This window comes from Eublepharis macularius, chromosome 1 (assembly GCF_028583425.1).
Source record: "Eublepharis macularius isolate TG4126 chromosome 1, MPM_Emac_v1.0, whole genome shotgun sequence".
Lineage (NCBI taxonomy): Eukaryota > Metazoa > Chordata > Lepidosauria > Squamata > Eublepharidae > Eublepharis > Eublepharis macularius.
In genome coordinates, this window is record NC_072790.1 from 115,250,706 (window position 1) to 115,271,451 (window position 20,746).

Sequence of the window (20,746 nt, forward strand, 5' to 3'; positions counted from 1 at the left end):
GTGAACTGAGAAGGTCTGCAATAGAAGAGAATTGGCAAAAATTGCTCCACCTCTGAAATCAGAAACACCATCAAAGCCATAGACTTCTCTCTCTCTCACCACATACATACATACATACATACATACATACATACATACATACATACATACATACATACATACATACATACAGAGAAAGACTCATATTCAATTGTTGATCAACACTTGGGACCTTTAAGGAAGACTAGGGTTGTTATGCAGAGGCAGGCAATGGCAAACCACCTTTGTTAGTCTCTTGCCTTGAAAACCTCAGCAGGGGTCACCATAAGTCAGCTATGATTTGACAGCACTTTCCCAACCAACTTTACAAAACAATTTTAGGCAGAGGAGAATGTCCAAAACTAAAACAAAAGAGGAAAAGCTACATCTAGATGTGAGGTAGCAGAGGTGGGAGTAGTTATTTTTCTAGCAAACAGGAGTGGAAGTTTACAGATTTATGAAACAGCCAAGCTATAAATCCCCTCACTAGTCCCACTTCATCGATTAATACTCTCTTGCCTCCCCTCCCCCAATTTCTCATGAACTTTTGTTTATTTGCCTATGCAATGTGGTTCATTGTAGACCTGAAGTAGACCAATGACATTTTACTTTTAGGTTTCATGCATCTGATGAAGAGAACTTGATTCTCGAAAGCTTATGCTACAATAAAATTGGTTAGTCTTAAAGGTGCTACTGGACTCTTTTTGATTGTTTTGTGTATGAGTGCCCTTTACTTTGGTGCAGAGTCCTTCATGATAAAATAGTAAAGCACTGTCAATATTTAGAGAGGAAAGAAAAAACAAAGTGAAGTCATTTAAAATTAAAGGTTAGAATTATCTCTTGTGGCCCAGAAATTCATTTGCTCAGCTGCAAAAAAACTGATAAGAGAACATTGCAGAGATAAAGTCAAAATTATTAACTAGAGCTCAATTTAAAAGCATAATCTGCAATGATTAGTATGAAAGATGCTCTCACAAAGGCCTGCAAATCAAGACAGAGTCACTTATCCCCTCCAGTTTCAAGTATTTGTTACTCTACATTAGTCCTTAGACCTAAGCCTTCTGTAAGGTTTTGAGTTCCTCCTGACTGGCTCATTTGTTTTATGTGGGATTCAAGTGGTCTGCAGACACAGTAACATTTTTTGATATTATCAATTCTCAAGCCCAAACTTTCAAATCTACCTGTAGATTTAGATTCTTGGTACAAAAGGGAATGGCTAAAGAAAATATTTCTCAATACCATGAACTTTCATCTCCTGTCCTAAACAGGTCTGCCATTTGCGCACCTGCAACAAGTAAGCCCTTAGCCACAATCCTCCACCCTTGAAAAACTGAGGTGGGAGAAAAATCAGAGGAAAAATGGCCCCATAGTGAAACTAGGAATTTCCCCATGTCTTTGTGGTCTTTACCATAAGGATTTGGGGAAATACCTAGAGTAACACCTGGAAGTAATGTCACATCCTCTCCAAATCCTACCCTCCCCAGGCCCTGCCTTTAAAATCTGCTTGCATTTGCCAAGGCTACACCAGCATCATGAAATTAACAACAACAACATTCAATTTATATACTGCCCTTCAGGAAAACTTAATGCCCACTCAGAGCAGTTTACAAAGTGTGTTATTATTATCCTCACAACAATCACCCTGTGAGGTGGGTGGGGCTGAGAGAGTTCTGAGAGATCTGTGACTGACCTGAGGTCACCCAGCTGGCTTCAAGTGGAGAAGTGGGGAATCAGACCTGGCTCTCCAGATTAGAGTCCTGCCGCTCTTAACTATTACACCAAACTGGATCATTTGGAAATCTCATCTGCTTCCCCCAGTACAACATTACCCTCAAAATGTATAACGTATAATATTGTATTAATGGAGAATTCTGTACTTTGAATTAGGGATGTGCGTTTCGGCATTCAGAATGCCGAAAGAATGCCGAAACAAAAGTGTTTCGGCTTCTTTCGGGGAATGCCGAAACGTTTCGGGGAATGCCGAAACGTTTCGGGTAGCCGAAAGAAAAAAGCCGAAACGTTTCGGGATTCTTTCGGCTTTTCAATGGGAAAATGCCTCCGTCTTCCCGGACGTCTGGGGGAGGCATTTTCCCACCGAATAAGCCCAAAATTGGTGGGGACCTTCCTCTAACCCTTCTCTAACAACCACCCAAGTTTCAGACAGATTGGACTTTGGGGGGCCATGTTATGGCCCCCCAAAGCAGGTCCCCCCATCCTCCCATAAGAAAGCGAAGGAGCAGCATATTGTTAGCATGCTGCTGCTCATCTTTCTTCATTATTTCCTATGGGGAAAAAATGAAGAGGCAGGCTTCCTTTGCCAGGGGTGGCATTTTGCATGCAAAATGCCCCCTTACCCTCAGGGGCCCTTCTCCCACCCCTCCTCCCACCCCCCACCAAGGCTCAGCCTGCTCCCACTTGGGGGGGCCATTTCATGGCCTCCCCAAGTAGGTGCTCTAATCTCAACCACTGACAGCTGGGGGAGGCTTGTGTTGCCAGGGGTGGCATTTTGCATGCAAAATGCCCCCAAGCCCTCAGGGGCCCTTCTCCCACCCTTCCCCCCACCCCCCACCCAGGCTCAGACTGCTCCCACTTGGGGGGGCCATTTCATGGCCTCCCCAAGTAGGTGCTCTTTTCTCTACCACTGACAGGTGGGGAAGGCTTGTCTTGCCAGGGGTGGCATTTTGCATGCAAAATGCCCGCCAGCCCTCTGGGGCCCTTCTCCCACCCTTCCTCCCACCCCCTACCAAGGCTCAGACTGCTCCCACTTGGGGGGGGCATTTCATGGCCTCCCCAAGTAGGTCCTCTCAGCCCCTAAAGTCCACCCCTTACAGCCCCACACAAACCCAATTCCCCCCCAGCTGCCACACACAGACCCAAATCCCCACATTAGCCCCTCACAGACCCAAATCCACCCCCACCTGCCCCACACCCATAACCCCAGGAACAGGCTGGCAAAGGCCAGCCCTCTCCCTTTGTTCCCTATGCTGGGAACTTCTAAACTCTCTTTCCCTGGGCAATTCTGCACAGCCCAGGGGTGCCACAATGGTGGGCACACTTCTGAGTGCCAGCTGGTCCCTGTGAAAGAGCACCTGAACCACAGACACCCTCCCTCAAATTCCCCCACCACCTACAGAGATGGCTGGCCAGCCAGCCCCATTGTTCCCTATGATGGGAACCAACTGCACAACAAAGAATAAAACAAGAACAACACAAAATAAAGTTTTAAAAAAATTATTTTCTCCCTTCCAAAGTACAAGTAGGCAAAGCATTATGAAACATTACACCAGCAGTCCCCCACACAGAAAAATTAAAACAAAACTCACTTAACATCAGAGAATCACAAAACACGATTCCTGTCAAAAACACTTTATTTCTTGAACAGCTTTAGGTTACACAGCAGGGGGGAACACCAAAGGGCATGGCAGCACTATCTTACACAAAAATAACACAACTCACTTAACATCAGAGAATCACAAAGCACAATTCCTGTCAAAAACACTTTATTTCTTGAACAGCTTTAGGTTACACAGCAGGGGGGAACACCAAAGGGCATGGAAGCAGTATCTTACACAAAAATAACACAACTCACTTAACATCAGAGAATCACAAAAGCACAATTCCTGTCAAAAACACTTTATTTCTTGAACAGCTTTAGGTTACACAGTAGGAGGGCACAACAGGACATGATAGCAATGTACTACAAAAAATAATACAACCCACTTCACCGTTTTTGACAGCAATTGTGTTTGTGTGATTCTCTGATGTGAAGTGAGTTGTGTTATTTTTGTGTAGTACACTGCTTTCCTGCTCTGTGGTGCCTTCCTACTGTGTAACCTAAAGCAGTTACAGAAATAAAGTGCTTTTGACAGCAATTTTTTGGGGTGATTCTTTAATGTGAAGTGAGTTGTGTTATTTTTGTGTAAGATACTGCTTCCATGCCCTTTGGTGTTCCCCCCCTGCTGTGTAGCCTAAAGCTGTTCAAGAAATAAAGTGTTTTTGACAGGAATTGTGCTTTTGTGATTCTCTGATGTTAAGTGAGTTGTGTTATTTTTGTGTAAGATAGTGCTGCCATGCCCTTTGGTGTTCCCCCCTGCTGTGTAACCTAAAGCTGTTCAAGAAATAAAGTGTTTTTGACAGGAATCGTGTTTTGTGATTCTCTGATGTTAAGTGAGTTTTGTTTTAATTTTTCTGTGTGGGGGACTGCTGGTGTAATGTTTCATAATGCTTTGCCTACTTGTACTTTGGAAGGGAGAAAATAATTTTTTTAAAACTTTATTTTGTGTTGTTCTTGTTTTATTCTTTGTTGTGCAGTTGGTTCCCATCATAGGGAACAATGGGGCTGGCTGGCCAGCCATCTCTGTAGGTGGTGGGGGAATTTGAGGGAGGGTGTCTGTGGTTCAGGTGCTCTTTCACAGGGACCAGCTGGCACTCAGAAGTGTGCCCACCATTGTGGCACCCCTGGGCTGTGCAGAATTGCCCAGGGAAAGAGAGTTTAGAAGTTCCCAGCATAGGGAACAAAGGGAGAGGGCTGGCCTTTGCCAGCCTGTTCCTGGGGTTATGGGTGTGGGGCAGGTGGGGGTGGATTTGGGTCTGTGAGGGGCTAATGTGGGGATTTGGGTCTGTGTGTGGCAGCTGGGGGGGAATTGGGTTTGTGTGGGGCTGTAAGGGGTGGACTTTAGGGGCTGAGAGGACCTACTTGGGGAGGCCATGAAATGGCCCCCCTAAGTGGGAGCAGTCTGAGCCTTGGTGGGGGGTGGGAGGAAGGGTGGGAGAAGGGCCCCAGAGGGCTGGGGGGCATTTTGCATGCAAAATGCCACCCCTGGCAAGACAAGCCTCCCCCAGCTGTCAGTGGTAGAGATGAGAGCAGAGCACCTACTTGGGGAGGCCATGAAATGCCCCCCCAAGTGGGAGCAGGCTGAGCCTTGGTGGGGGGTGGGAGGAGGGGTGGGAGAAGGGCCCCAGAGGGTTGGGGGGCATTTTGCATGCAAAATGCCACCCCTGGCAACACAAGCCTCCCCCAGCTGTCAGTGGTAGAGATTAGAGCACCTACTTGGGGAGGCCATGAAATGGCCCCCCCCCCAAGTGGGAGCAGTCTGAGCCTTGGTGGGGGGTGGGAGGAAGGGTGGGAGAAGGGCCCCTGAGGGTAAGGGGGCATTTTGCATGCAAAATGCCACCCCTGGCAAAGGAAGCCTGCCTCTTCATTTTTCCCCCATAGGAAATAATGAAGAAAGATGAGCAGCAGCATGCTAACAATATGCTGCTCCTTCGCTTTCTTATGGGAGGATGGGGGGACCTGCTTTGGGGGGCCATAACATGGCCCCCCAAAGTCCAATCTGTCTGAAACTTGGGTGGTTGTTAGAGAAGGGTTAGAGGAAGGTCCCCACCAATTTTGGGCTTATTCGGTGGGAAAATGCCTCCTCTAGGCGTCCTGGAAGACGGAGGCATTTTCCCATAGAAAAAAGCCGAAAGAATGCCGAAAGAATGCCGAAAGAATCCCGAAAGTCGAAAGCCGAAAGAGATTCTTGTTTCGGCTTTCGGCTTTAACGATAGAGAATCTTCTTTCGGCTTTCTACTTTCAGCTATAGCTGAAAATTTTTGGCTTGCACACCCCTACTTTGAATTAAATGAGTAGCAAAGCAATCATACACAGAGTAACTCTGCATGGTGTTGTAATGACAAATGCAAACAATATGCTCACTGTGTTAAAAAAATAAAAACAATGTGTTAAATTTAAAGCTTGACCCTTTCCTTATGGAATCATTCACAATATTTTGTCTTATGAAATTAGGACTCATATATCCAACAAAATATCCATCTACAAGGTTTCCTCATATTGCTCTTGAAACTCGGTTTTTAAAAAATGAAAGGGGCTTGCTTAATGCATGAGAAAGCCTGACTGATGGAAGTCAGGCACTGTCCTTAGAGTACTACATATATTTTTTAGAATTTCTGTCACTACTTTTCAGATTATTGACGCTGATTTGCAACTGATTGCAATAACAACATGTATGCTTTTGACAGAATACAAAGGACATGTGATCTTTGCAGAAATCTGAGCACTGAGGCTTTAATTTATGGCCCTTTTTTGCTACAGAAGTTGAAATGGATGAAGACACTCATCATTTTAAAAATATGTACAGTGGCATTTGTGTCTGGCAGTGAGACAAACCTGTCCCATATGTGCACACTTCTCAGTTTTTGAACAAAGACATAGAGGAAAACAAATATCTGTATACTAATAACTATACTTGTATTTGTCATTTTCCTTGGAAGAAAACCATTTACACATGCTATTTTCAGTTTATTCAGAGAATCAAAATGAATTACACTAGACAGTAGACATACTTCTTTCAGGCATTCCAGAGTGCAGTGACCCTCTGACATGAATTCAGGCATGCCTGGTGGGATGTTGTGGAAGAGGCTGACCCAAAGACCTGCTTCAATAACTCCAGCATCATATCGCCTCAAATCTGGAGTATAAAAGAGCCTCAGTCCGGAGTTATCCATCTTCCCTAAGGACAAAAGAGCAATTGTGAATTGCTGCTACAAATCAGTATAGAATATCCTATCAGTTTTAAGTTGCTTTGAGACCCACTCATCAAGTTTTATGCAAGAAAACAAGACAAAAGAGGGATTGTCCTTAAGACAGGTCAAATGGGTCACAGAATCAGGCAAGCTGTAAACAAAGCATAATCACAAGAGGATGGTTAAGCAGGGCAGGATGACCTTTGTACTGTTCTAAGCCATACAGAAAATTCTTCTGTCCCTATATGGACCTTTCATGACAGCAGTTATTTAGTAATAACAGATGCACAATTGTTAGTTGTCGGGTATCATCCACATGACATACTGCTTGCTGCAAAGATATCTTAATTCAGATTGCAGTATTTTGTCAGTCACCTATCACAATCTGGAGTGCTGTAAGAAATGTGATTACACATCTGACATGAATATCTATTTGATAGCGCCTATAATAGTTGCTGTGGCAAGCAACTTATTTCTGTTCCATTTCCACTCAGTTATAGATTCGTTTTATTTTATTTATTCCTTCTTTCTTTGCAAACTAAGTGCTCCCCCTACTGTATCACTCAGGCAGGAGAATAATGAAGCAGCCCTTAAACAGAAATAAATACATGATAGCAAACACTTGCAAGATTAATCCCTTATTCCACAGAAACAACTTCTTGTAATTAAATTTTTGCTATATTCCTCTTTACTTTCTTCCCTTTTCTAATATGATTCATTCAATTTAATCCTTTTTAATGCTGCACATACTTTTCCCAAGATTCGTTACTTATTCTTTTAGAGATTTATGCTCTGTGATCCACAAAGGGTTCTCTAGGTGATTTCCAACGTAAAACAATAAATAATGCACACGATAAAATCAATTACGACAACCACAATTTTATAAACAGTGAAGAGAACAATCTACCTGCTGTGATACTCTCATTTCATCAGTTTTTTAGTGACAAGATACTGAACAACTTAAACTGTGAAATACACAGTTCTATGTCTTGTTTCCATATACGTTAACTTACACATAAACCCATTAGTGGCAAAATGGTTTTTTCAGTCTCAAGATTGTTGTTTGGATTACTGTTTCTTTTTAACATCTTTGTTATGATAGCCTCTATTTTCTAAACTTTGGGTGCATTCTGGAAAAGATTAGTCACAGCTGATTCCATGGAAGCCATGGGTTGCCACTAGTGAGTTTATTTCAATAAATCTCCGCAGTGTTTTCTTCCCACTACCGTAAATTGACTAGGCAGATAGTACAGTATAGATGGCCATAAGTATCATACACACTCACATGCATGCAAGCCCTACTTGGTAATGGAAAGCATGACATTTACAACAATAACTTATCTGTTGGCCTAATCCGCTGTATCTCATCAATAAGAACCTTTTCTTTATAAATCTCAGACTCCGCAAGTTTTCAAGTGTTCAATTGTTCTGAATTCTTTTAAGGATGCTGTGAGATGCCTTGGGGTATGCTGATCTCTCAGCGGCAGCTATGCAAGCAAGTCTGCCAGTCTTAACTAGGACCTAAGCCCTTCCTCCTCAGTTATTTCACTCCAGGCCAGATCACCATTCATGCAGTACAGCTTCTGTGGGGCTACTGCAGCCTGTATGCAATCCATAATTCAGTTTAGATATGCACATAGGACTATTTGGATAGCATTCCCATATTACCCGGGGAAGAGGGGAAAAGATGTATGCTGCTTTAAGCTCACTGGAAGAAGAACAGTATAAAAATGCAAGAGAGAAATAGATACCAGATAGTTACAGGTTAAAATTAAACCAAAAAAGTTTACTACAAAACATTAGGAAGAATTTCCTAATGGTAAGAGCAGTTCTTCTGTGAATCAGGCTTCCATGGGAGGTGGTGGGTTCGCCTTCTCTTTGGATGTTTTTAAGCAGAGGCTAGATGGCCATCTGTCAGCAGTGCTGATTCTATGACTCCATATGAACTTAGGCAGATCATGAAAGGGTGAGCCAGCGTTTTGCTCTCATGGACCTTCTTTATATGCCCAAAGTAATGCTGTTTGCCACTTTTGGATCAGGAAGGATTTTTCTCCAGGCCAGATTTGCTAGGGACCTTGGAGTTTTTACTTTTGCCTTCCTCTGGGCATTGAGCAGGGGTCAATTGGGGGACTGCGAGGTAGTTGTGAATTTCCTGCACTGTGCAGGGGTGGACTCTTGGGGATCACTTCCAACTGTATGATTCTATTATTCTACCAAATGGAAAAGAGTCCAGTAGCACCTTTAAGACTAACCAACTTTACTGTAGCATAAGCTTTCGAGAACCACAGTTCTCTTCGTCAGATGCATCTCCTCTGGGTCTAACTCCTCCAGAGGATCTAACTCCTCTGGATCTATTATTCTACCAGTTGTTGAGATTTAGTTGAAATATAGGGTTGCTATAACCAACATATCTGATATAATAATAGTAAGAAGAAGAAGCACAACCACAACAACAGTGTGCTTATCTACAACCTGGTCAGATTAGTGCCATGCTCAGAGCGGTGAACAAAGTCAGTGTTATTATTACCCTCTCAATTCAGCTGGGGCTGGGAGGAGTGGCTTACCCTAGGCCATCTGCTGAGCTCATGGCAGTAGTAAGAGTTAAGCCAGGAGAGGGCTGATTCATAGCTCAACTACTTAACCAATATAAATCAATGTTAATATTAATATTTTTATTATATTACATTATTATTTAAATGTTAAATGTTTACAGTGGAACAAAAAAGTCTAATAAATCCAGTCTATTACTGTCCCTAGCTGAAAAGCAAAGTCACATGAGCCAGATATAAACAGATGTGTAACAAAGGAATTTACAGAGATAATTATATTATTGTTGTTCTTGTTATTTAACAAGTAGAGGCTTACAAGGACTGTGGGGGGAATAAACGATCAAGTAATTTCTCCCTGTCACAGCCCAGAGCAACCTACTCCTGAAGAAGAAGAGGTGGAGCCGGGCAGAGCCCTAAGGAAGGCAGCAGCCCAGTTGCAGAGCCAAGGAAAGAGCTAGTTGGGCCTGTAAGGATCGAGAGAGGAACAGACAGGAAGGAGACCAGTCAGTATTAGCTCCCTATGGAGCAAAGGCCTCCTCTGTGGTAAAAGTCTCCTCATGAGAAAGGGTCTACTCAGGAATAACAGCAAGGAAGCAGGAAATGGGAATGGCCAGGGGAAGAGGGATAAAAGGCCAGCAGCCTGAAGGACAGGCTGCTGGCTGACAGCTGGGAAGGAGCAGTGAGTAGGCAGGCTTACAGCTGGTGCAGACTAGAGAGAACAAAACCTCCTGGAGACTTGAAGGGTAACATTCCTGGCCCAGAGGGAAACCACAGGGAACTTCTCCTACCCAAGTAGACTGATTCCTCACTGGTTTCAACCTGCAGAAAGGGTGCAGCAGCCAGGAGAGGAACTTAATGACCTGGATCAAAGACTCAAGCTAGAAAAACATCCCCAGCACCTACATGTGAGCAGATAGAGGCGATGGTAGATAGAGGTAAAGTGACTCAGACAATAGGAAAGCAGTTAACCACTGGAACTGGCACTGTAAAAGAGCCAAGCAATTAAAGTGCAAGTGTTATATTCTGGTGCGTTGGCTTGTCTTTTACACTGTGCAAAGAAACTAGCACTTCCATAGGGAGATGAGGCCTCTGGCTCTGGTAAGGTTTTCAGGTGCCCACTGGTGGCAATCGGAGGGAGGTAGCAAGCCGCCCAGGGATTGCACTGCCATTGGCAGGCAACCTGGGCAAATGTGCTTTGGGCACAACCTCACTTCTGGAAGTGATGTAATCGCACTGGCCACAGGAGTGTTCCTGAACTTTGCAAGGGGGCAATTTTGGCCTCAAACAGGCTGCTTCTCAAAGAATTGATGCCACGCAAAGAGTAGGAGCCCTGCCACAGTCACTGTGATGATGTCACTTCTAGAAGTGACATTCAGAGACCCAGGGCCGGATCGACGGGGGGACAGGGGGGGTAGTCTGCCCCTGGCACCGCCAAAGAGGGGGCGCCGGGCACAGTTGCCAGCCCCAGGAGCATGCTGCCAGCCCCGGGAGCGCGCCTGGGGAAAGGCGAACAGCGCGGGCGGCCTCCCAGCCACCCGCGCTGCCTTTTGCATTTCCCCAGGACAAGGGATGGCCGTCTTGCCGCGTGTGTAGAGCCTGACTATGGTTGCCCTGGGCACTGGCAACCGTAGATCCGGCCCTGCAGAAACCAGGGGTGCACATGAACAAAGCATGCATGCGAAGGGAAGAGCTATAGTGAGTACCACCCTCCCTCCCACCAGTTGCCTAAGAGACCTAGGCCCTGAGGACTTCATACTTCCCCAACCCAAATCTGTCTCCAGAACACTATGAGGGCTTAAGAGTTTGAGCAGTCCAGTCAAGATACTGCTTTATTTTCTTTATTTCTTGAACTGAAGTTCAACTTGACATGAATATTCCATGCTTCTAGAATGCAATGAGTATAATCAATCCTCCTTGTACAACTTGGTGAAGGGAGTCTTCTTTTTTATGTACAGAGGAGGTAAGTTTCCTGAATATTCAGAAACCCCTGTCTTGCCTATGAGTGTCCCTATTATGATGCCCTACTGATAGTCGCATAATGATTAAGTTCAGTATTGGATGGAACAAACTGGGTCCCGTGAGTTGTTGCTCAACTCCTTCAGGAAGTTGGCATTTAAGCACAGGACCACTTGTGACCCTTTAAGCCCTCCAGCTGTGTCAAGGCATTTGATCGTTTCAGCCCCCTTTTCGGGGAGGAGGTGGACAGGATTCTGCAGGTGGTGCGACCTACCACATGCCCCTGGACCCATGTCCGTCATGGCTGGTAAAAGCCAGCGTCGGTGGACTACGAGATTCCTTGGAGGCGCTTGTTAACTTGTCCTTAAGCTCGGGAGTTTTTCCTAAGGCGTTAAAGGAAGCTGTGGTACGGCTTCTCCTGAAGAAATCATCATTGGATCTTATATATCAGCTCAGCTACTGCCCGGTCTCAAATTTGTCATTTCTGGGCAAGGTGGTTGATCGGGCTGTGGAGAGACAACTGCAGAATTTCCTGAAGGAGACCTTGGCCCTAGACCCTTCCAGTCTGGTTTCCGCCCAGGACATGGGGTGGAGACACTGTTGGTTTTCCTCACGGATGATCTCCACAGGCAGCTGGATTGGGGCAGATCGGTGCTGCTGATTTTATTGGCTCTGTCAGCAGCATTCGATACAGTCGACCATGACCTTCTGACCCACCGCCTCACCGATGTGGGTATTCGGGGGACAGCGCTGCAGTGGCTAGTCTCCTTTCTCCGTGTTTGGGGACAGAGGGTGGCGCTGGGGGAGGGGTTATTTACTTGTAAGCCACTAGATTGTGGTATGCCGCAAGGAGCGATACTCTCCCCATTATTATTCAGTATCTATATGCGCCCCCTTGCCCAGTTGGTGCCGAGTTTTGGGCTTGGGTGTCACCAATATGCAGATGACACCCAGCTCTATCTGTTGATGGACGGCCAACCTGGATGGGCCCCGCATGTCCTGGAGAGTGTTTTTGAAGCAGTGGCTGGATGGTTGAGACAAAGTCGGCTGAAACTGAACCCTACAAAGACAGAGATCATGTACTTGAGTCGTGGAAATGTAGATTCGGGACCCCGGCTTCCTGTACTCAATGGGGCAGTGCTTACACTGGCTCCGAGAGTTAGGAGCCTGGGGGAGATTCTTGATTCCTCCTTGACAATGGAGGATCAGGTCTCAGCAGTTGCCAGGTCCTCTTTTTATTATCTTCACCAGGCCAGGCAGCTTGCCCCCTATCTATCATCCCGCGACTTGACTACAGTAGTCCAAGCAATGGTTACCTCTAGACTGGACTACTGTAACGCACCTGTAACAAACAGGTGTGGAGACCTGTTCACAGATCATACTGTTTGTTGTTCAGACATCAGAGCTATCCTATTTTGGCAATTCCTCTGGGATGGTATGCTTGTGCCCACCCCCACCCCCACCCCCAACTCTGGAACTTCCAGCATTCTAAGTGAGGCACTCTAAAGTTTGGTTAACATAGACAAGATATTTTTATCTTAGTTACAACTGAAAAGGGGGGATTAAGGAGTGGTGTCTTCAACTGACACCACATACACAGAGAAGACTGAGACAAAATGGCAAACACTGCTTGATAACTGGGTGAGTAGGAAGAGTAGCAGTTGTCTTTCACTCTGCAGTGCTGAGAGTATAGGCAAAATGTTTTCTTTGTCAGTCCACTTCAGCAGCCGCCATGCTTATCACCTCTATCCTCCACAGACCACAGCATGGCCTGTACACCAGGGTATGGAAATAAAATTTTGTCCACCACCTAGCAGGTACAGTCCTACGGAATGAAACAGTGAGCAAATAGGAGATAGTGCCTGTAAAAAATCCAATCAAATCCTGCTTGTGAACTCACAATATGGTTGGTGTAAACACTTTGGAAAGACAGATTTATCAGCTCAGCCTGGTTGGTAAATGTTCCTGTCACTTAAAATCTCTGAGTTGACTTCTCATCACCCTCCTCTCACCTTCTTGAATTCCAAACCAGATGGTTGCCAGAATAACAGACAGAACTGGAATGATTTCTGATTCTGAATATTACAAATTAATGATAAATCTTCCATTTATAGTTGTTATAATAACGAAGAGATTTTTTTTGGTTAATTAATCTGCATATCCCTAATCAAATGTAACCTGGTATACCTCCACAAAATTTCCTTCATCACCAATCCAACATGAGCCAGTGCGAGCCCTAGGATATTCACATAGGAGACCTTAAGCAGCAACCTGTACTGCCATCTGCTGCTAATTCATTTCACCTGTTTTGGAAAAGCCAGCAAAACATATATGCAAATGTATCATATTGCAATATATATGCAAATATATTAGCAAATTCAACAGTTAGATTAGAAGTTAAAATGAAACAAAGAAATGCACCTTCCAGATATGATGGATTGTCATAATGGACTTCCATAAGCACATACTGAGGATCTGTTGCTGTACCAATGGATAAGCCAACATGAGGAGGATATGTGAAGCCCTGAAATTTGAAACATGCAAACACTGTTAACCAGGTTTTGTTCTTGTAACATGTTGATCTATGTTGGAGCATATCTTTAGTTATATATTGGTATACCAACTAAGAAAATGACAGATCCTCTAGAAGTGACACAAACCAGAAACTTCTTCCAGAGTTACTAGTATCTGAGTCTGCAGAAGTATAGCTTGACCATTTTATTTTTTTGAACTGTTACTTTTTGGTTCATTTTTATATCTCCCATTGTTCCACCAAAGACAAAACTAGACAGTGGCAATGGGAGCACAGCTATGCTATTTCCACTCCTTTCCTAATTATCACCCCTTTCTGTTGCTGACCAGGGTAAAATGATGGAAGAGGACTGGCAATGACAGGTAGCAATGACAGGTCAGATATGAAAGGAACCTCCCCAGAGCTTATAAAAATAGCAATGAACAGCTAAACACAACACCTACAAATGCATTTATTATATGATAAATAAATCATTTATCTTACCTCTCCTCCAATGGCCCAAGCAAAAATTACTGTTTCACATGTCAGGAAAGAATCCGGCATGTTTGGATGATAGCACTCATGTCCATAGTCCAATACACTGTCATTTAGAGTGCTGCTACATTGATAGAGTAGAATGTGATGCACCATACTCTCATGGTCCTTCTGTATCAGTGGTTCAACCTGTTTAAATAAAGGGAAGTATTGCTTGAACTCTGTTATTCAAGCAAATCAAATGCATGTCAGAACCCAATTAAAATATCAACCAAACAGGTATTGTTTTCTACAACAGGCTGAATGGTTTCATGCAAAAGCCAAACAGAAATTGTATACTTGTACTAAACTGTTGTCATTTATTAATGGATGTACTGAATAGAGATAGGCACAAACCGGGAAAAAACTGAACTGTGCAGTTCATGGTTCATCCCATTTCACAAACCATGAACCATGAACTTTCACGAACCTCCTCCAGTTCGTGAACCGGTTTGTTTGGTTTGTGAAAACGTCACATCCAGGTCAGCAAATCAACACTTCTGGGTCAGCAGAAGGTCACTTCCAGGCCAGCAAGAAGGCTACTTCTGGGTCAGCAGGTCTGCAGGAAGTCCATCCCTTGTTGCCTAGGAAACTGATTAATTGGTGCCAGGCTGTCTGCAGTGATGAACCGAAAGACAAACCAAATGAACCAGCCTAAAGTTCATGGTGGTTCATCAGAAATGGGCTCTGACGAACCACTGGTTCACAAACCATGAACAGGCTGGGTTTGTCACAAACTTTGGTTCGTATTTTGGTTCGTGCCCATCTCTAGTACTGAATTGATCTCAATGGAGCTATTCTGATGTTCTGAGGAGATGTAACAGCCCCTACAACACACAGTGCTTTTTTGAGCTTCCGCTTTTGGAGGTTTTCATGTGACTAGCATTACTGAAATACATGTATGTATGCTTTGCATCACAGGACATTTACCTAATAATGTTAATTAGGGATGAGTGAATTCTCCCAGCTCTGTCCTAAATGGAATTCATCTTCTCCTTATTTATGGAATTTCGCTCTAATGATCTTTCATACCATTTAATGAAATCCAATTGGGATTAAATTCTCAGGGTTTGAACCCCTTACCTAAGAGATGCTGCCTGCCAAATTGCAGGTGAACTTGTGACACAGGAGATCCGTAAGTAGACTCTCCCATGTTTTGGTAAATGGCTAAAGGGTCCCTCAGTTCAGATTGGGTCAATGGCATTGGTGGTGTTTACGTTTCACTCTTATACAATTTCAATATCATTCACCTATACTGTACGGCTCTAAGGTCAAAAGGCTGCATTAGGAAAATCACAGAATCACAGAGTTGGAAGGGGCCACATAGACCTTCTAGTGCAACCCCCTACCCAATGCAGGATGAGCCTAAAGCATCCCTGACAAATATTCATCCAGCCTCTTCTTGAAAACTGCCAGTGAAGGGGAGCTCACCACCTCCCTAGGCAGCTGATTCCATCTTTGAAGTACTCTGACTGTGAAAATGTTTTTCCTAATATCCAGCTGGTACCTTTCTGCATGTAATTTAAGCCTGTTGCCTTGGGTCCTATCCTCGGCTGCCAACTGGAACAGCTCCTTGCCCTCCTCCAAATGACAGCCTTTCAAATATTTAAAGAGAGTAATCATGTCTCCCCTCAATCTCCTCTTCTCCAAACTAAACATTCCCAAGGCCCTCAGCCTTTCCTCGTAGGGCTCAGTCTCCAGACACCTGATCATCCTCATCGCTCTCTTCTGCAACCTCTCGATTTTGTCCACATCCTTTTTGAAGTGAGGCCTCCAGAACTGCACAAAGTAGGATAGAACAGGATAGAAGAGTTAACCCCTTCCCAAGCAGTCCAAACCTTATTATGAATTGCCTCTCAAAAGGGTTGCTATGTGTGAGGGGAAAGGCAAATTCTAACACCCTTCAACTTCCCTTCATCCAGGCTCAGGGATGCTAATCCTAGCAGCCCACATCTGACTTTAACATATAGGAGAATGAACACTTTGATTTTTCTCTCAATCTTGGTTTCTCCAAGCAGGATCCCAACATATATTGTACTACAATGCAGACCTAGTCACCTGTGAGACAAAACCCACTCTCCCAGAGTCCCTCTTCTCAGACTACACATTAATAGGAAGAAAAATCATGAATTTATTAAGGAAAGAAATATGAACCAGGATGCACTAAGTTTAGCGCTGAATTTAATAATACAATTCAAGGTGGTAAAATTATAAAAGGACTCTCAAATCTTAAGTAAAAAAAAAGTTGTCATAATTTTGCCACTTTTAATAGCAACAACAACAACATTCAATTTATACACCAGCTTTCAGGACAACTTAATTCCCACTCAGAACGGTTTACAAAGTATGCCATTATTATCCCCACAACAAAACACCCTGTGAGGTGGGTGGAGCTGAGAGAGCTCCAGAGAGCTGTGACTAGCCTCATGTCACCCAGCTGGAGGAGTGGGGAATCCAGATTAGAGTTCCGCGCTCTTAAACACTATACCAAACTGGCTCTCAGTCTCTCTCCTTTAAGAAGACAGGAACCCAGAACCAAACTAGCTTCTCTGTGCAAGCCTCTAGCAACTGAACAAAACAAACTCTTTTTCTCAACTGTCACTAGTACTGTGGCAGAATCTTCACTGGCCACATCTAAACTCAGGTTAACCTGAGTAGAGCAACCTGGATGGTTATATCAGGCCCTCTAATGCCCTTATTTCTAGTGTTTTTGAAACAGTCACAGAAGCAAAGTAGAGTTTTCACACACTGATAGTTGGTTTTAAAATAGAACTAGTAACCATGCAGGATCATATTTTTATTTATTTAGGCCATTTGTATACCCTACCTTTCTCTTAACAAAAGCAGGTGACAACATAAATAAAATACAAAAATATTAATTTTAATTAAAACACATAGTTCAGAACAAGTAATTAAAGCAATTAAGCACAAGCCTATTAAAGATGCCCCATAACTCTTTTAAGCAATTCTGAAAAACCCAAAGGTAGGTGCCTACCCCACCATTTTCAGCAGGCTGTTTTATAACTATGGGGTAACAAAAGAAAAGGTCCAGACCATAGCTAACTGTATTCAAAATGAGGGGATTTAGTGAGGAGTGTAATTGCTGCATGGGTTCACATTGGGAAAGATGTGAAATATGTGGGCCTCAGGTCATGAAGGGCATTAAATGCACCAGCACCTTAAATTAGGCCTGGAAACAGAGACAAATAATGAAGGGACCGATACCAGTGCAAAGTAGCCCCAGTGGGCAGAGCCAGATAGCAAATGGACTGCTGCATTTTCCACTAGCTGAAATTTCTGCATCATCTTCAAGGACTATCCCATGTACAGCATATCATCTTCACACTCTAACTTCAAGATTACTATCTCAGTATAATGCTGTTTTCTCATCTTCCAAGCCCACATGTAGAAAGATGGGATATTAGCGCAGGAGTAGTAACATTATCAGAAGAGACCAAAGTAGGAATATATGCTAAAGCTGCAATCCTGCTGAAGTAAAATAATGGATGTTTTAGGATAAAACATTTAAAATAATTTTAAAATGTTACACAGAATTTTTAAATTGTGATAATAAATTAAGAATGGATACAGCTAAAAGATATGGAAAGTGTTCAGTCTTTCTGTTCCTGCTGGAAATAATGGGATATTTGTTCAAAAATGTGATATACCCACCTGCCTCTGCAGGACAACACATGCTGTGTTTCTACTCACAACTTCAAAAAACCAACTCCCCTTCAAAGCAATGGGTCATTCCCAAAATTAGCAGTTCACATCTTTCCATTGCCAGCTTCCTAAACACTAACATTAATTCAAACAAGAATTCTTTTGTTCGGCTCTCTTTCTGTTAAAAAGGAAAAAATTCTAAAAAGAACAGTTTATGAATAACCCTCTGTAAGGAATTTTGTCTCAGGCTTTGCAAATTTCAGAAAAAAAGATTATGAATACTTATGACTACAACTGACAATATAGTAACCTTGTAACAACTGTACATAGTGAAGAACCACTGTTTGTACATCTGTTTGTACATCAGAGTGCTTGGTGGAGAAAAAAGAATTGCAATTACTTGTAACTGTTGTACATCAAGACTAGAGGTGGGCACGAACAGGAAAAAACCCTGAACATGATGTTCGTTGCCATCCACGAACAGGGAATCACGAACAACCACGAACATGACCCTGTTCACAAACATGTTTGTGGTTGGTTGTTCATGGGAGGGAGGGGGGAGACTTGTAAGGGAAGAAAGTTCCCTGCGCCATTTGCAAACAGCGTGGGGAAACCTCCTTCCCTTCAAAGTCTCCCTCCTTCCAACTGGCTGGAGGGAGGGGGGGAGACTTTGTCAGGAAACCCCTGACAAGTGGCTGAGTCGGGGGTGAAGTGCCCCTCTCCCTGCTGCTGTGCATCAGCAGGGAGACGGGCATTTCATCCTGGCAGGCTGCACTCAGCTCCCTGACAAGCAGCTGAGTGGGGGATTTAAATGTTCTTCTTCCTGTGCTGCACAGCAGCAGGGAGAGGGAAATTCAAACCGAGGCAGGCTGCACTCAGCTGCTTGTCAGGGAGGCCTCTGACAAGAGGCTGAGTTGAGAGTGAAGTGCCCCTCTCCCTGCTGCTGTGCAGCAGCAGGGAGAAAGGCATTTCACCCCGGCAGGCTGCACTCAGCCGCTTTTCAGGGGTTTCGCTGACAAGCAGCTGAGTGGGGGATTTAAATGTCCCTCTGTCTACTAAATAGGAGGCTAGACAGGTACCATGTGGTGACAAGCCTTTACTTGCCTGGGAAATAGGGTTGCCAGGTCCGCCTGGCCTCCTAATTGGGCTGGATTCGGGCTGATTCAGCCTGGATTGGGCTGCTATGAATTTGGCCTGGATTGGCCTGGAACGGGTCACTGCTGTGCGTGGGAGAGGCCTCAGTGGCCACAGAGTTCATTCTACAGAGCAGCCATGTTCTCTGTTGCCAGGAGATCAGTTGTAATTCTGGGAGATCTCCAGCTACCACTTGGAGGCTAGCAACCCTCTGTGAGGGGCCCCCACCATAATATGCCTGCACAAATATCTCTTAGGAAACAACAGTAACAGGTATGTGAAACCCTGTTTTCATCGTTGAGTCTCTGTGCAGTCCCTCGTTGGGAGAAAACATGGTTGCACTTACCTGTAACTGATGTTGATTGGGTGGTCACCAGTGTAATCACAGAAAGGTATTTATTTTATTTTATTATAACATATGTACATAATCATACATTGAACCGTATACATCTATTTTTACCCCTTCCCGCCCACCCACCCCCATTATATCTTCATATCTTTAACCATGTGCACAGATTCTTCATTCGGGCTTGAATGCTTGGGTTGGCTTCCCCCCTTTCCACCCAGTGCCTATAACACGACCATTTACTTGTAATCTTTTGATGCTTATCCTCCCATGTCTCATCAGCAGTTATCTATACAAATATATCCGAATGTACACATTCAAAGACATAATTATTCCATTTTTCCATTGTCCATTTATGCTTGTCCTTCCATCCCAATGCTATTACAGCCATTCCGGCTAAAATCATAATTTTATATAGGTCTTGCTTATTTCCATCTACTCTTTTATTTCCCAATATTCCAGAGATAAGCAGATCTCTATTAACCTCTATATTAACTTGAAATAAACCAGACATTACCCTTATAATCTTTTGCCAATATTCCTTGACCACATTACAATCCCACCACATATGCGCATATATACCAACTTCTTGACCACAATGCCAGCATTTAGGACTCATTCCTTTAACTATATACGATATCTGAGCCGGTGTTCTATACCATTTCCATATAAATTTCCTGGCCAATTCTTTATCTTTATCCATTTTAATTTTATTTATACATTTCATTATTTCTTGAATCGTTTCCTGATGAGATAAGCCTTCTCGCTCCCATTTATTCTGTATTATCCTTATCATCCTTTCCTTATCTCTTATCATTAATTCATATAACGCCCCTGCTAGCCCTTTCTCTTTTATTTGTCTTTTACTTAGTATATCATCAATTTCTGTTTTTACCCCAATTATCTCTACTTTTTCAGATTTAATTAACGCATATAATCCTTGCACCTCCAACCAGTATTGTTTTCCTATTTTCTCCAGCAAGTCATTTTTTTGCAACTAAAGTCCCACCTTCAACAAACAAATCTTTTAATCTATTAAATCCAAATTCTTCTAATTTCTTCCACCCACCAGTGTCTGTATATTCCTTATTTATATATTTTAATGGAGTCCACTTTGAGTAAACCAGCATCCATTTCCTATACTATCTTTTCCAGATAACTAGTGCCGTTTTTCTTGGGCCAATCGCCTGCTTATAAGCCATCTGAACATCCCTATTAAAGATCCCCTCTCTTCCTATTCTATTATTTATCTCATTCTCCATCCTAACCCATTTAACTCTATCATTATGCCCAATCTCTATTAAATATTTCAATTGAAACGCCTCATAATACAATTCCAAATTTGGTATCCCCCATCCCATCTCCTCCTGTGATGCATAATTTCCTATATCTGGAGTTCTAGCTCTTTTGCTTCCAAAAACCCAGTTTTTGAGCACCTTATTCCAGGTTTTAAACCAATTTGTTCTTATCGGGAGCGCAATTACTTGAAATAAATATAATAATTTTGGC

General features: G+C 43.5%; 1 protein-coding gene across 1 annotated transcript in view; it reads right to left on the minus strand.

Moving 5' to 3' along the window:
- Window positions 1–20,746, minus strand: part of MOXD1 (monooxygenase DBH like 1) — a 75,017-nt gene that overhangs the window by 14,232 nt on the left and 40,039 nt on the right. Inside the window, exons 5-7 of the mRNA XM_054975333.1 lie at window positions 14,065–14,244; window positions 13,470–13,572; window positions 6,364–6,530 (exon numbers count right to left, since the gene is read on the minus strand). Coding sequence (XP_054831308.1) covers window positions 6,364–6,530; window positions 13,470–13,572; window positions 14,065–14,244 — 450 coding nt within the window. The remainder of the gene's footprint in view (window positions 1–6,363; window positions 6,531–13,469; window positions 13,573–14,064; window positions 14,245–20,746) is intronic.